Below are 15,469 nucleotides of genomic sequence, written 5' to 3' on the forward strand. Positions count from 1 at the left end.
AGTCGGTGACAGAGTATGCAGGTCCCAGCTCTCAGCAGGCTCCCAGCCACCACAAATGCTGAGCCGGCCACTACACAGCCTCTGTGGCATCCAGGCCCCAAATGACTCCTGACTCCTAGAGCCTAAAGTGGGCCTCAGCCAGGAGCAATAGGAGGTTACAATAATCTCAGCTAGGAAATTCAGGCCTTCCCATTTAGACAGGAGTTCCCTGGAGGCTGAGGGGCCGCAGCAGACAGTGGGACAGTGCAGCCCTTGGCTTCCAGCCCAGAAGCAGTTCCCTCAGGCAGCAGATAACAGGGAAGTCTAAACCTCGGATGCTGGAGCTTCCTTCCCAGTAAGGGACCAGCTGAAGTCTGGAACCCTGTCCAAGACTGCTTCACAGGGCCCCCAACAGGCTGTTGGGTGTCTTTCTCCGTCATGCTCCACACTACAGCACTGAGACACAGTCTCTCACTGAACCTGAACTGAAGCTGGCTGTTTCAGCTAAACTGGCTGGCCAGCCAGCATGGTCTCTGGATCTGCCTGTCTCTGCCCCTCAAGGCTAGGGTCACAGCCACGTACTGAGCTTTTCTTAACTCGGGTGCTAGAGATCCAAACTCAGGTCCTCAAACTTACACCACAAGCACTCTTACACCACAGAGTCATCTCCTCAGGTCCAGACCCTCAAAGTGTTGAACATTAAGTCACCACACAATCCAGTAGTTTCACTCCTAGGTATACACTGGGGAGGGTGGGGGTGAGACCAGAGCGTGTGTGTTCTTACAGAAACTTGAATACAAATGCACACATCATTACTCACACTCGCCACAAGGTGGCGAAAACCCAAGAGCCGACTAGGTAAATGAAATGTGGTCTAACAAACTTCTGAGCCACTGAAAACACTTAACAGTTTAGGCCCAAAACAGGACTCACTTGGTAAGGCACCTCTTGTGAAGCCTCCCAATTTGAGTACCGACTCTGGGATCCACACAGAGGAAGGAGAGAACCCGCTCCTGAAAGTGTCCTCTGATGTCCACACATGCTCTGACACACACACACACACACACAAACACACACACACACACACAAATAAACTAATAACAAAACTGAAATTCAGACATGTGCCGTTCCACAGCTGAATCCTGACGCACTGCACAAAGTGAAAGACATCAGGCACAAACGCAGTATCCCTGCGTGGTTTCATTCAGATGAAAACTCAAAATAGGGTGGACTGGCTAGTTTTGCATGTCAACTTGACACAAGCTAAAGTCATCAGAGAGGAAAGGCCTTGATGAGATCCAGCTGTAAGGCATTTTGCATTTAGTGATCAATGCGGGAGAGCCCAGACCATGGCGGGGGTGCCATCCCTGGGCTGGTGGTGCTGGGTTCTGTAAGAAAGCAGCCTGACAAGCCACGTGGAGCAAGCCAGTAAATAGCACCCCTCCACTGCTTCTGTGTCAGCTCCTGCCTCCAGGATCCCACCCTGCTTGAGCTCCTGTCCTGACTTCCTTCAGTGATAGACAGCAATGCTGAAGTGTGAGCCAAGTAAACTCTTTCCTCCCCAACTTGCTCTTTGGTCATGGTGTTTAATCACAGCAGTGGAAACCCTAAGACATGGTAACTCAGCAGCTGCTTTGGGCTTGGGTGCTGAAAGGTTGGCTGAATATAAAGAGGTGGTACATTCAAGATGGATTTTTTTCAGGTGATTACAGCATTCTGAAACTGAATAGAATGATGGCTGCGTTTATCTGTGAACCGACTAGAAATCCCAATGAACCACACTTGTGAGAGCTAAGATGTGTGAGTGTCTCAATAAAACTGTCAAGAAACCGTGACTGCTTGCTGTAAAAGCAAGAGAACTTGAGTTCAAATCCTCAGCATCCATGGAACAGCTGGGCATGAGCACACAGTGGCTGTACGCCAAGCAGTGGAGGACCATGACGGGAGGGTCACCAGAGACCAGTGCCCAGCCAGATTCACCAGAGCAACAAGCTTCGAGTTCCAGGAGAGAGCCTGTCTTAAAACTAGGGTGAGAGTGACAGAGAAAGACACCCAACGACCTCCTCTGCCCTCCACGTGTATGTGCACTGGCACAATCACAAGCACACATGCATGCATATACACCATACACGGACACATACCCCACGTGGTAGTTTGAATGTCAATGGGCCCCATAATCTCATAGGGAGTGGCACCAATAGGAGCCACACTATTAGGTGTGGCTATGTTGGAGTAGGTATGGCCTTGTTGGAGGAAGAGTGTCAGTGTGGGGGCGGGCTTGTGGGTTTCCTATCCTCAGGACACCACCCAGTGTCTCAGTCGACTTCCTGTTGCCTTCTGATCAAGATGTAGCCAGCACCATATCTACCTGCATGCCACCATGCTCCCCTCCATGATGAGAATGAACTGAACCTCTGAAACTGTAAGCCAGCCGCCCCAATTAAATGTTTTCCTTAGAAGAGTCGCTGTGGTCATGGAGTCTCTTCACAGCAATAGAAACCCTAACTAAGACACACCATAAACACACAGTAACAATAATAACAGAAAAAAGTATTAAATTAAAATCACCTCTCACCTGGTCATTGTCAGTCTCCTGAACAAAAAAGGCTTCTCCATTGTCTCCCAGCTTCATGTGCAAATCCACAGACTCCCCGTTGATCTCTATGTCCACCTGAAGGGAAGACACAGAGAAGGACACAGTGAACGTCCCTGAAAGCTGACACCTCAAGTCTCAGTAGGTGTCCCTCATCCAAATATACCTGCTCTGAGCACTGGGAAGGGAACTTGGGTTTCTAAATGTGTATACGGTCCTTTTTAATACTGCCATTGCTGTTTTAGAACCTTCCATTCCCCACCAATGTGCATACTTCCCCTCTCCCGGAGGATGAGAGAGGCTTGTGACTGATGTCCACCAGCAGAATGCAATACAAGTCACTCCACAGGACTTCCGGGGACCAGCTCATAAAAACACCATGCCCACCTAGTCTCTCGTGAGCAGCCGCCATGAAGTAAGGACTCTGCCTGGCAGCCTCAGCTGAGAACACAGAACCAGCCCCCAGGCACAGGAGGGAGTGGGCGCTCCCCTACGCTCCCCTGCTTTGCAGCGCCATGCCCCCCTGCCCTGGTCTGTTCTGCCTTGAGCCTCTGACTTTGATAAGCAGGGGTGTGCCTGTCATCTTGGAGTAACTGACACCACGCTAGTAACTGGAACAAGGGGATCGTTGGTGAGCGTTAGATTATGCTGAGTGTGAGAGTTCAGGATGGGGGGGGCAGCACCCTCACACTGCTGTTCTCTGTGGAGAGGGGTGCCCAGGCCTCACCACTTTCTCCCGGGAACGCAGAACACCCATCTTCCCGAAGCGGACGTGGAAAGGAGAGCACTGCAGACTGCCATTGGGCTGGCGGACGACGATGATGTCGATGCATCCTGACAGCGTGGCAGGGTTCAGTCCCTTGTAGAGCTCCTTCACGGTCACAAACACCTGGCCAGCCAGCTGCCCCACGTAATTCATTGTCTGAACCTGAGGGACAAGACACAGCACACAAGTTCACGAAGGCACCTAACACAGGGCGGGCAGCTGCCCAAAGGCTCCAACTCAGCGCTCTCCACATCAGTGATGTAGTAGTGTACACATACTTTAACATTTTGCCCACATCACTTTGTCTCTGGAATGCTCTCCACAACACCCCTGCAACGGCCCCTTTCTCCTACTCCCGTCAAGAAGCTTGGCATTCTTCCCACCACAGGGTCCAGCACAGCAAGGCCCAGAAGTCCTAACGAGGGTACCACTGGGCTCAGCCCATACATCCCAGGACGACTATGAATGTGACCTCACACATTTGTGTTTGGCAATGTTGTCTTGTTGGGGCCCTGGAGTAAAGAGAGTGCTTCATTTGTGTGGCTAACGGGAGACAGAGCCTCCTCGGGATCCAGGAGACGTGACCACGCAGATCACTATTCCATAAACCCTCCTCGTTCTTCCATTCCCAGGCCTTCCATGCCCTGATGCTCCCTAGGCCTCAGACGGAGTGACATCTATGTCCCAATTAGTGCCAAGCACTTAGCACACACTTATTCTCAACACTTTGATGAGTTATGAGCCCCGCCCCCCATCTTGACCAGTGCTCACAGCTGAAAGGTGTCCCTGACCAAGTCTGAGAGCTGTACTTGCCCGTGTAGGTAAACATGAACTATTCAGGGGCTGGAAAGATGGCTCCGCTGGTCAAGAGCAATTGCCAACAAGCCTCACATGGAGGAATGGGAAACAATCACTAAACATTCGCAGTGGCACGTGTGCGCACACACACACACACACACACCAAGTAATGTCATAAACGTGACTATTTAGAAGGCAGCTTAATTATGTTTCCATTTATCAAAACATCAGTTGTAGATTCCCCCACTGGGCCTGTGACAGCCCTGGCCATAAACTCTTGACCAGTTAGTTCTACAGTGTTAGGCATGCATCCCCTCCCATGGAGCAGACTTCAGATCCAATCAGGAAGCAGCTGGTTCCCTCTCAAACATGCCACTACAGCACCATGGGCATCTCTGACAAGGCGGGTCGGCATTGCAGCCCACCAGGTCTGTGGTCCAGTGTGACAGATGTCCACTTTTCTCCTCCAACAGTCACCCTGCCTCCCATTCTGACACTATGCCTACTAGGAGACAGGGAGACAATGGCTCTTATCAGCTTCCGTCTTGTCCCTGCCTCCCCAAACCGTGACAACTCCCGGGGACACGTATGTTAAGCATTTGCCCAACCAGTCAGCTACTTCCATCCTCAGCAAACATTTGGGGCTTCTACCCTACGGGCCTGGCACTATAACACGTACAAAAGACACCGTCCCTGGCATAGGCTTGTGGGAGAGAATGAATACAGCTGTAACCAAAATATCAACCAGTGATAGCACAGCCCTGTATCCCAACACACGGAGGCTCCAGGAGCAGCATCAGGTTTTCATGTAGCCAGCCTGTGCTACACGAGATCCTGCCTCAGGAAACGAATTCAAACAAAAAAAGAGAGAGGTGGAGGTCCCAACAAACCTGCAATTTAAAAACCACGATGCTGTGACTCTCACAGTCTTCCCTTACCTGTCACCCTCAGATTAAACTTGAAATTTTAACTTTTGCTGCACCTAGCAAAAGAGGGAGCATTTTAAGGCTGTTTTTGCACAATTTCTATTATGTCTCCTATCCCTGCGCCTCACCTCACAAGAACCCTGTGGGTAGGAGGCCTTTCACAGGGGGACCAAGAAATAGGTCCCAATGTCACAAAGCCAATGGCCATGACCACAAGCTTGGCATCAAGGCCAGAAGCAGGCTCACTGGATGCTGAATCAACTCTATTCTGGTTCAGTGAAGCCCCCTGTGATATCCACCGTGGCCTCTCCTAATTCCTCCCTGCTCCTACAGGGTCTGAGCTTATGGCTGAGCAACAGACAAAGCAAGCTCTCTGGCTGGGACGTCCCAGCCCATGCCAGCTGAGACCCACTTTGAGTCTTTCCTTGCTATGAAGCAAACACAGCTCTCACTTCAAATGGAGTAAGAGGTGGTTTATTCTAAAGCAAATACAGGTGAGAACTGCCCAAAAATACAGATTCCAAATGCCCTAAATCATGGGTGCCACCATTAGAACATACCACCATTAGTTACATGGTGCCACCATTAGTTACATGGGATTGTATCAGTCATAGGACAAAGAAAATCATACATCAAGCTATTTACCTAATAATTGGCAGGGACCACATAAGCAGGGTATACAATAAAGAGAGAAAACTCGGCTACAGGTTTCCAGTGTTATCTAATGACATCGTTAACTTCTGAACTAGTGGAAGCCAGCAGAAGACCTTTGCACCGGAAGTTAGATCAGTGTGGTATGTGCATGAGAAATCTCCCCCACAGTCTGAGCATCTGGACACTTGGGCCCCTGTTGGTGGCCCTGTTTTGGGGAGCCTTAAGTGGTGGAGCCACGCTAGAAGTACGTTGCTGGGGTGGGCTTAAAAGCCTCCGCCACTTCCAGTTCACTCTGCTTCCTGCTTGCATTTGACAGTGTGAACCCTCAGCTTCCTGCCCGTTTGCTGCCATACTCCATACGGTGAGAACTCTGTTCCCCCTGGGCCCATAGACCAAAGTAAAGCCTTCCTTCTGCACTCATCTTGGTCAAGGTGTTTCAGCACAGCAGTGGGGAGGTGAGAAACACAGGCAGACAATGGTGTGGACAGTGGGCGGCTATTTAGAAACTGAAAGTATAAAAGCAGCCCGAGCTAATTCAGTTCTGGATCTGCAAGATTCTAACTCTCCACAATCGGTTAACAGCTTAGCCTTCTGGAATCCTTAATACTGGGTGTGTATCTTTGGGTGGGGGCTTCAGTTTACATTGCACAGGAAAGAAAAAGGTTTGAGAGTTGGGGGCAGTTAGCAGATCTCAGCATCCCAGCTTCCCAGGTTCAAATGAGTGTGCAGAGTCCCAAATGCCTGTAGGTGGAATTCCAATTCTAATGGGTCAGAGATAAGGGACGCTCTCCGCTCTCCGTTTAGCAACCTGAGAGGCACCCCTCGTCACCAATGCCCGCTGCTGCTCTGCCCTGTGACCTCAAGAAAGGAATGTGGAACAGAAGAGTCCAAGCTGGAAGGAGCCTGATCACTTCGTTGCTCCAACATGTACTTTCTAATGGGAAAAACCTAGAAATGGGAAGTCTTAGGCAAAGTTCCCCTGGGAACAACCCCGAGAACTCACCCCCCTGGGTAACCATGCACTGTGTGAGAAAAGAGCTGGGCTAGTGTATTTTCTTACTGCAAATAGCCAGAAGCAGCTGTCTGTTGGAAGCCTCTACAGATGTTACAAGGTTCTCTGTGTGGGCACCAGGACACTGTTCCTAAGCCCCACCGGACAACAGTCTTCTTGGAATTATCCTTAATATCTAGACCCAGGGGCTGCCTAGACAACCCCATACTAAGCTTATAGTAATAATAATAATGATAATAATAATAATAATAATAATCACTGCCTCCACAACCTCATGAAGTTGACTGCCATTAACCAGAATATAGGCAATATTGTCAAGTAGGTGGGGGAACTGGGGGCTTTGTGTGCTGTTGGGGGGAAGGGAAAATGGTGCAGCTACCTGAAAACCAGAGCAGCAATTCCCTGAAAATGAAAAACCCTACAATCCAGCAATTCAATGTCAAGGTGTATCATCTAAAGAACTGGAATCAGGGTCTTGAGAAGGTATGTGTACGTTCACATTCACCACACCCAAAAGGAAGAATCGACCCCGACATCCGTCAATGGAATGATGGGAAAATGATGGAGGCTGAGGAGGTAGCTGGAGGATAAAGCACCTGCTACGCAAGAGTGAGGGGTAGAACAGATCCACAATGCCCACATGAAGTCAGTTAGGCATGGTGGTACACCTGGAACCAGAGCTTAGGAGGCAGGGAAGGGGGTCCCCAAGGCAAGCTGGCCAGCCAGACTTGCCCAGTCAGTGAGCTCTGGATTCAGCAAGAGACCCTGACCTCAGTACGCAATGTGGAAAGAGGAAGACATCCAACATACACTCCTGGCCTATACATACATGTACACATCAAACACATATGCAAGAAAAGGAGGGGAGGGGATTCTGCAAGCTGCCACAACACAGGCATGATAAGCCAGGAAGGCATGAGGATGGTGAGAGAGGCCGTCAAACCAGACAGACCTAGAGAAGACTCCGAGGGGATGCGAGCAGAACAGCAGCTACAGGGCTGGGAGGGAACAGAGCATGGAGAGAGCAGCGTCTGGATGAAGGTGTCTGTTCCGGAGCAGTGTGGTGACTGCTGCACTGAGCGGCACACTTTAAATGACTTAAGGGCTGGAGATGCAGCTCAGCTGGTATAGCGTTTGTCTGGAAAGCACAAAGTCCTGGGTTCGAGCCCCAGCACTGCATAAAGCCAGGTACAATGGTGCAGTCTGCAATCCCAGTACTGGGGAGGTAAAGGCAGGAAAATCAGAAGTTCAGGGTCATCCTCTGCTATAATCAAAGTTCAAGGCCAGCCTGGGCTACCTGAGATCTCTGCCTCAAAAACATAAATAAAAGACCTGAGGTGCAAGGCATAGCTCCACCCCAGGAGGCATGTGACCAATCTAAGGCAGGTCCTCTCAGGCACCCACTGGGCTGAAATCAGGTAAGGTGGATAGAAATGGCTCTTTCTCTGCCCCCATACCAGGGTCTCTTCTCAATAAACACTGCGCAAACTTTTCTTTAAAAGTTCTACAGCTCAAACCATGAGACGCAAAGTCCCAGGTTTCACTTCCTTCAGCTGCCCTGGCACTGAAAAGGTCGAGGAAGAAGCTAATTGGATTAGCCTGAAGATAAGCAGGCAAAGCAACCCTGCCAGGGCAGAGGTGTCTCCCGCCCTGTAATCTCATTACCGCCATGGTGCCATAGCTTCCTTGAAAGCACCTGAGGAGGCAGGGGGAGAGGTTTGGTCTGAAGAAAGTCTCTGGGAAACTCCTGGGTGAGAGAACAAAGCAGACACTCGCGTCTCAGGTGGGCCAGCTGGAAGACACTGGCCACCAAAGCCTTTCCAGGCTGCTAATTTTTATCTTGAAATGTGGCAAGATACTGCACCTGGCAGGACTGAACAAGCTGAGGAAAGGATTTTTTTTTTTTTTAATGAACACCACCCGTCTCTTGTACGCCATCCTAGGCATTAGTTGTCCCTTTCTCCATGTCCTGCCTCCACACTGGGTTCTCTTCTGTAGGCTAAATGCCTTTGACCACTGTGCTTAGAGATGACTTCTGGTCCCTTTTGCCACTGGGCTATGCTCTTCCAAACAAGTGAGCCAGCCTCCTCAGGACTGCAGTGTTTCTGGCTCAAACATATTTTAAAGAACTTGACCAGGTCTTAGAAGATCCTCTGACTACCCTGGGATTCTCTAGAGCAATGGTTCTCAACCTTCCTAACACTACAACCCTTTAACACAGTTCCTCTTGTGGTGATATCCGACCATAAAATTATTTTTGCTGCTTCATCATAAGTTTGCCCCTGGAAATGAATCAGAACGTAAATCTGATATGCAGGTATCTGATATGCAGCTCCTCTGAAAGGGCCATTGGACACCCAAAAGGGTCGCGGCCCACAGGTTGAGAACCACAGCTAATGCAAACCAGGACTTTTGTTATGGTCCCATAACAACGGACTCTTTTCCTTCTTAGATGTGGCCACTTCTGGGCTGGCATTCTGAACCATCACTAAGGTCTCTGAAACGCCATCTCCGGGTAAGAACTTCCTAGATGGACATGGAACTTGTGTGGGGAAGGGAACCCCACTTCAAGGCCCCAACCTGAAACTGGAGGCCACCACCCTCCCCCACATCAATCCTGGCATTCTGCAGGTGCTTGGCACAGCCACCACCCCAGCCTCAGACTGTACCAGACATGGCCTAGAGACATACATCATCAAGCGTTGCCACGAATCTCATCTAATTATGACACTAGAAAAGTCTACATTTAGTTCAAAATTGTTAGAATCCATCAGCAGGCTTCAACGAACCTGCCAAGAAATGCTGTTCCCCTGCCCATTTTTTTTTAATCTGCCAAAATTCAAAAGTCCTGCGATAGCTCTCCTAACCCCACAGCTTTATTAGTGCAATTCCACCACCTGGAATATTAGTATCATTTGAGGGCGGCCTCAGGTCAGTGCCATTGAAAACTTGTCACAGTAACATAAGAGGCTCCCAAGACAGCAGAGGAAACCTGGACGGTTATGTCCCAGGCGCTCAGCATTCCAGATTCACATAGGAATTCAGCCTGAGGACCTGAATTTAATCCCAGCACTCACATTAGAAGCCAGGTGCGAGCCACTGGGGAGGACGGGAAAGGACTGGGAAGGATTGTGAAATCCCTGGGACTCACCAGGACAGTCAATCCAACTCAACTAGTAGCAACAAATTCAGTTAGAGAGTCTAGTTCGAAAGGTAACGTGGACCTAAGGAAGGTCCACCTCTGGCCCCCACATGTGCACATGTACCCTGCATACATACACATATATACACACTTGCACACACACAGACATACTCACTTGTACACACATACCTACGCAGACACTCCCACCTGCACACACACAACTGAACACATATATACATACCTGCACAACCATACCTACACCGACACTCCCACCTGCACACACACGCCTACACAAACATCAGCAAACACACACACACACACACACTTGCACAAAGACATACATACCTGCACACACACTCCCACTTGCACACAAACCGCACACACATATACACACCTGCACGCACACACCTACACATATACACTTGCACGCATACACCCACAGGCATACACATCTGCAAACACATACTGGCACACAGATACACCCACCTGCACACATACATACCCACAATCACTCCCACTTGCACGTACACACCCTTGAACTCACATGCACAAAATGATTAATTTTTAAGGCCTTTCAGAAGGTCCCAAATCAAAGCATTCCATAAATCCTCCAATAGTGAGAGCAGAATCACAGACCATACGCTCAGCTCTACTCGTTTGCACGAAGAATTACCCATTTGGCACAGGTCAGCAAACCCTAGCAATTCCATGGCAAAAACTGATTCTACAGATGAAGAAGGTTGTGTTTTAGCATGTGTGTTCACACAGGCACGTGCATGCTCATGTCGCAGAATATATGTGGACCGCAGAGGAACGCAACTGGTGGGAGCCTGCTCTTTGCTCCCACAGAACTAGTGAGTTTGTTCTTTTGTTCCACAAATGTGGGTTCCAGGAATCAAACTCCAGTCATTCTGGTTGGCAGCAGGTACCTCTACCTGCTGAGCCAGCTCACTAGCCCCCAGAGACAATAGCATCTTTGTGGGTGGCAGTCGCCATAGACTTGGCTGTGATGGAGGAAAAGCAGAAATCACTCTAAGACCAACGAGACCCTGGATGGACAAATTATGGACCATCCACATTAAATATGGAATAGTGTGAGCCTATTAAAAGTTGCAGGCGCTATAAATACCCACACTCACAGGGGTAGATGGCTGACCTTGGCTTTTCCATCCACTCAAGCATTTCTTTCACGTCAGTTTTTAATGGGGTGGAGGGTCTGAAAACTGCTCTACATTTGGTCTCAGGGTCTCTGTGTCAATAAAAGCTACTCCGCACAAAAGGGACGTGAAGGGGCTTGTGGGATAGCTCACCGGGACAGGTGTTTACCGACTAGCCTAAGGCCCTCAGTTCAAGCCCTGGAACCCACAGGGTGGGGGCAGAGAAGAGATTCTCTGAAGTTGTCCTCTGATCTCCACAGTCACACTACAGCATGCAGACAGACAGACAGACAGACACAAAGACACATAAACACACAAACACTAATTTTGAATACTGTTTCTGATAAGGTTGTCCGAGTGGCAGGGACAACTAGATCATGGTCCCTGACCTGGCTGGAAAGTCAGCTAAGTGACACTCGGACTTCTCAGAGCTGAGCTCTGGCAACAAGGGGGAATTACTATAATCCCAGGTGATAAGTGTCCTCACGTCCCTGCCAAGAAGCACCCGGGATCTGGCCAACAGGAGAGGGACACACAGACACAACGTGAGCCCTGTGCTCTGTGACCCTGCCCTGAGTTGGGACTCGGAACCTCAGCCCTTAACCGTTAGCTCCCTTGCAGGGCACCGGACCTTTGCTCTCCTTGGAAGTGCCAGCGTCTTTTCACACACTTGCGAGGGCCCCCGAGCCAGCTGCACATCTTGGTCAAGAATGCTCTGCTCCTGGGACCTCTGCGAATCCTTGCACCTCCCCCTGCAATCCTGCCCCAGCCCATCTGTAATGGTCACATATCCCCTGCCTGTCCAAGAGAACTGCAGCTCAATTCTGGGCCTGGAAGACGGATGACTTAAACAGGACCCGCCACCCGGAGGCACTAGCAAGTAGCCCATAAAGGGTCCTTGCCACAGTACTAAGTCTCTTACGGCAGAGTACTTTGCGTGTATTTAAAGAAGTCAGGTTGTACCTACACACAAAAAAAGGCAGAGCAGGGAACAGTACTGATTCAGATGAATACAGGGGTACTGGAAAGGTATACTCGTGTTCCGTAATAAACATGGTATCAGGCAGGGTGTGGCAGCACACGCCTGTGATTCCAGATCCAAGAAGGAGGCTGAGGCAGGATGAGCCTGAGTTCCAGGTTAGGCCGGGCAACACAGGTCAAGACCAGCCTGGGCTACATACATAACAAGTTCCAGGCTAGTCCAAGCTACAACAGCTCCAAATTCACGTGTGAGGACATTCAAGTGCAGTCGGTTCACAGACCAGCCTGCACCCCTCACTCCTGGTTGTTTTGTAAAAGGCTCCAAAGACCAGGGCTGTTAGTGCACAGGACACCAAACCCCTGCCCAGCTATCCTAGAGCAAGGTACCCATCCCCATAAACATCTCCACCTACATACTGGCTAAAATCAATTCATAATATTACTGGTCCCTTTCAGACCCTGAACCTGAAGAGGGAGAAGACCCCGGAAGAATGGATTCACAATCTAAGCTGGGGAAGGAGGGAGCCAAGGCAGCTAATGTATGGACCAGAAGCTAGCAGCAGCTAGCCAGGACTAACCCAGCTCTACAAAGGGCCCTCAGTGGAACCTTGAGCTCCCCCTTGGAGAAACAGTCTGAAGTTGTTCTGAAGCCTGTCGTTTGGGCAATAATAGGGTAAATGAAGCCTGGTTTTATGGGGGGTTTTTTCCACTCATTCTAGATAGGGAAACTGATAATCAGGCTCCAGGCCTGACTCTCTGGCCCAAAAATTTTTCAGCTATCAGTGGTCAGCTGTCCTGCCATCTCCTGACCCTCTCCCTCTCTTCCAGCCCAAAGCCCTGAGCGCAACAGATAAGCAAAAGGCCTGGCCCAGCCCCTCCAGCAGATACCTCCCCCGATTCAGGACAGCAACGGAGGATCCCATCTCCCTCATCTGACCCCTAAGTTATCACCCAGGCAACAAGACCAGGCATGTTCCAAAGTGACAAGCATGGTAAGAATGCTGGCAACTGCCACCTCAAGAGGGGAGAAGTCACATGGGGTGGCACAGCCACCAAGACAGTACCAAGCACAGGAGCCAGGCTTACCAACTCAACCATCAGCCTCTACACAAGCAGGGATGAGGGCCAAAACCACCCACACACCCACACACAAAACCCGTGACAGCAGAAGCCATGTCAGCAAACAGGAAGCTCTGTCAACAAGGGGAACCAGACACACTGGGATCCTTCAGCCTTTCTGGGGACACAGCAAAGTTCCCTTGCCAGGGTGCTTATCACGCCTTAATTACTATGCATCCCTAAACTGCTTTCATTCATAAACACATAGTATGGAAATAAGGGATGGGCCGTTCATGTCTGAACCCTCATGGATCGCTATCCACTCCTCTAAGGACCAGACCGTTACAGGCTCATCCTCCCCACAACTTCACTACCCTGTGGGAAGCCACTGTGTCCCCCACTCCCCAGACCAGCCCTGCTCAGGGCTTTCGTTTCAAGCTTCCTTTCCATAGGAGGGTGGGTGTCTGCAGCAACTACTGGAACACAAATTAGCAAAAGCAGGCAGCCACCCCAACTCTAACCACCACCAACCCCCATTACTTAAGATGACTTCCAATGCGTTGCTTGTCACTCTACATTCCCCTGGCCTTCCCCATGCAAAACGGTCTGTCGCCCAGGCTGGTGGAGAGGCAGGCCCAGCGACCACCACACCGCAAAGCAGCGCGGATGCCTGCCGGGTAATCAGGGTTCCCAGCTCGCCGCCACCCTGAGGAGATGTGCCCTTGGGCACGGAGGTCAACCTCCCAGTCTGACCTCAGTTTCCAGGGCGGCAAAGCCTGAATCCTAAGTAAGCCCCTCGGGTTGGGTCTCATCCGGGTCCCAGCCCCCGCCCCCGCCCCCGCCCCCGTGGGGTCCCTGCAAGCTCGTGCGCTCCACGATAAGGCCCGGGATGCCAGGCGGCCCTCATAGCCTCCTAGCGGGTCCCCACAACCCAAGAATGGGCCTCAGGGTATGATCTGGGACCCAGGTCCCCGCTGCTACTCACCAAGAGGAACTGCGCGCGTGGGCCGCCTTTGTATGCAAACACCAGGCCTGAAGCTGCTGTCAGTTTAGAGCACGGTGAGGGGCGGGTCCTGAACGGGGGCGGGGCTTGTAGGGCGGCACCAGGGGGACTTCAGAGGAGCGGTGTAGCTGGGATGCCTCCAGGGCCTCACCATCCCACCCCAGCCTTCCATAGACTGGGCTGTCTGCCTTGGCTTTGCGGAACGTAGGAATCCTGTGTCTCCTCCCTAGAGCCAAAGTCTTCTCCAACTGCCTGACCGCTTCTTGTCCTTATTGCTGTTTACACTTCGTCCTCCCCTTGATGTGCCATGATCCAGCCGACAACCTACACTCTCAGCGCCCCCAAACCCTACCTCCCTCCTGGCTTACATTTGCCACCGGGGAGCAAAAGCCAAGAAAAACTAACAAATGATGCCAAGTCCTGTGGTGGAATGAACCAAGTCAGATCAAGTCACTCTCGAGTGTTGCTGAGACCCCAAAGGACAATAAATTAAAGTCTTGCTTTGCTTTGGAGACAGGGACTCCTATGTCCCAGGCTAGCCCCAAGCTTCCTATATAGCCCAGGAGGACCCTGAACTTCTGATCTGCCTGTCACCTCCCAGGTGCTGAGATTACAGGCAGCCTTCAGCATGCCTAGTTTATGCGCGCAGTGGAGGGAGCCAAGGGCTTCTGTGTGCAAGGCAAGTGTTCTACCAACTGAGCCACATTCCCAGCTAATAAACATCAAGATATATATAGATACAGATACATGTGTGTGCACATATATAATTATATACATACCTGTATGCATGTATGTATGTATTTATATAAAGACCATCCAGAGAGGCGGTGCTTTCTAGGGAATGACTGCAGAGACCATGAAAGAAGGCTGTTGAAGAACACATATCTGAGGTCTTGTAGGCCACAGAGAGAGTCGGAGTATCATTTAGATGTTATCCCGAGAAAGGAGCTGTGTAACGCTGTATAATGGGGCTGTATGACAGGAGTGGACGCCTGCTCACAGCACTCTAGGAGACCGGGGAGGAGGTGGGGATCAGAGAGACAGCGCTTTGCTCCACCTTGGGGAAAACTAGCTTATATGGAGGGAGGGGTCTTGTGTATCCTAGACTGGTCTCAAATTCCACGCATCTAAGGATGACCTTGAACTTCTGATCCTTCAGCCTCCAGACTGCTGAGATCACAGACGCACACCCCTACACTGGGTTTGTCGGGTGTTGGAGATCAAAGTCAAGGATTATGCACGCCAGGCAAGTATTCTACCAACCAAGTTGTGGCCCCAGTTCAATAGCTCACTTGTGAGGTCCAGTCAGACCTACAGGAGAACTGATCCAGGCTGAGCTGGCTCCACCCAGGAGCTCTGGAGGCTGGGGAGGAGGGGGGGACGGGGGGGGGGGGGGGGG

At 50.7% G+C, this 15,469-nt stretch overlaps 1 protein-coding gene across 4 annotated transcripts in view; it reads right to left on the reverse strand.

The window, feature by feature from the left end:
• The window catches only part of Lpin1 (lipin 1), a 57,390-nt gene extending 43,253 nt beyond the window's left edge, over positions 1-14,137 (reverse strand). For 2 of the 4 annotated variants that reach the window (XM_038320157.1, XM_038320156.1), the window contains exons 1-3: positions 11,659-13,878; positions 3,300-3,500; positions 2,555-2,650 (exon numbers count right to left, since the gene is read on the reverse strand). In XM_038320157.1, coding sequence (XP_038176085.1) covers positions 2,555-2,650; positions 3,300-3,500; positions 11,659-11,916 — 555 coding nt within the window. In that variant the 5' untranslated portion in view covers positions 11,917-13,878. Of the gene's footprint in view, positions 1-2,554; positions 2,651-3,299; positions 3,509-11,658; positions 13,879-14,052 lie in introns of those variants that run through there. The other 2 variants (XM_038320158.1, XM_038320159.1) reach the window with 2 other exon arrangements.
• Positions 14,138-15,469: the final 1,332 nt, after the last annotated feature.

The sequence above is a fragment of the Arvicola amphibius genome, chromosome 2 (assembly GCF_903992535.2).
Source record: "Arvicola amphibius chromosome 2, mArvAmp1.2, whole genome shotgun sequence".
NCBI lineage: Eukaryota > Metazoa > Chordata > Mammalia > Rodentia > Cricetidae > Arvicola > Arvicola amphibius.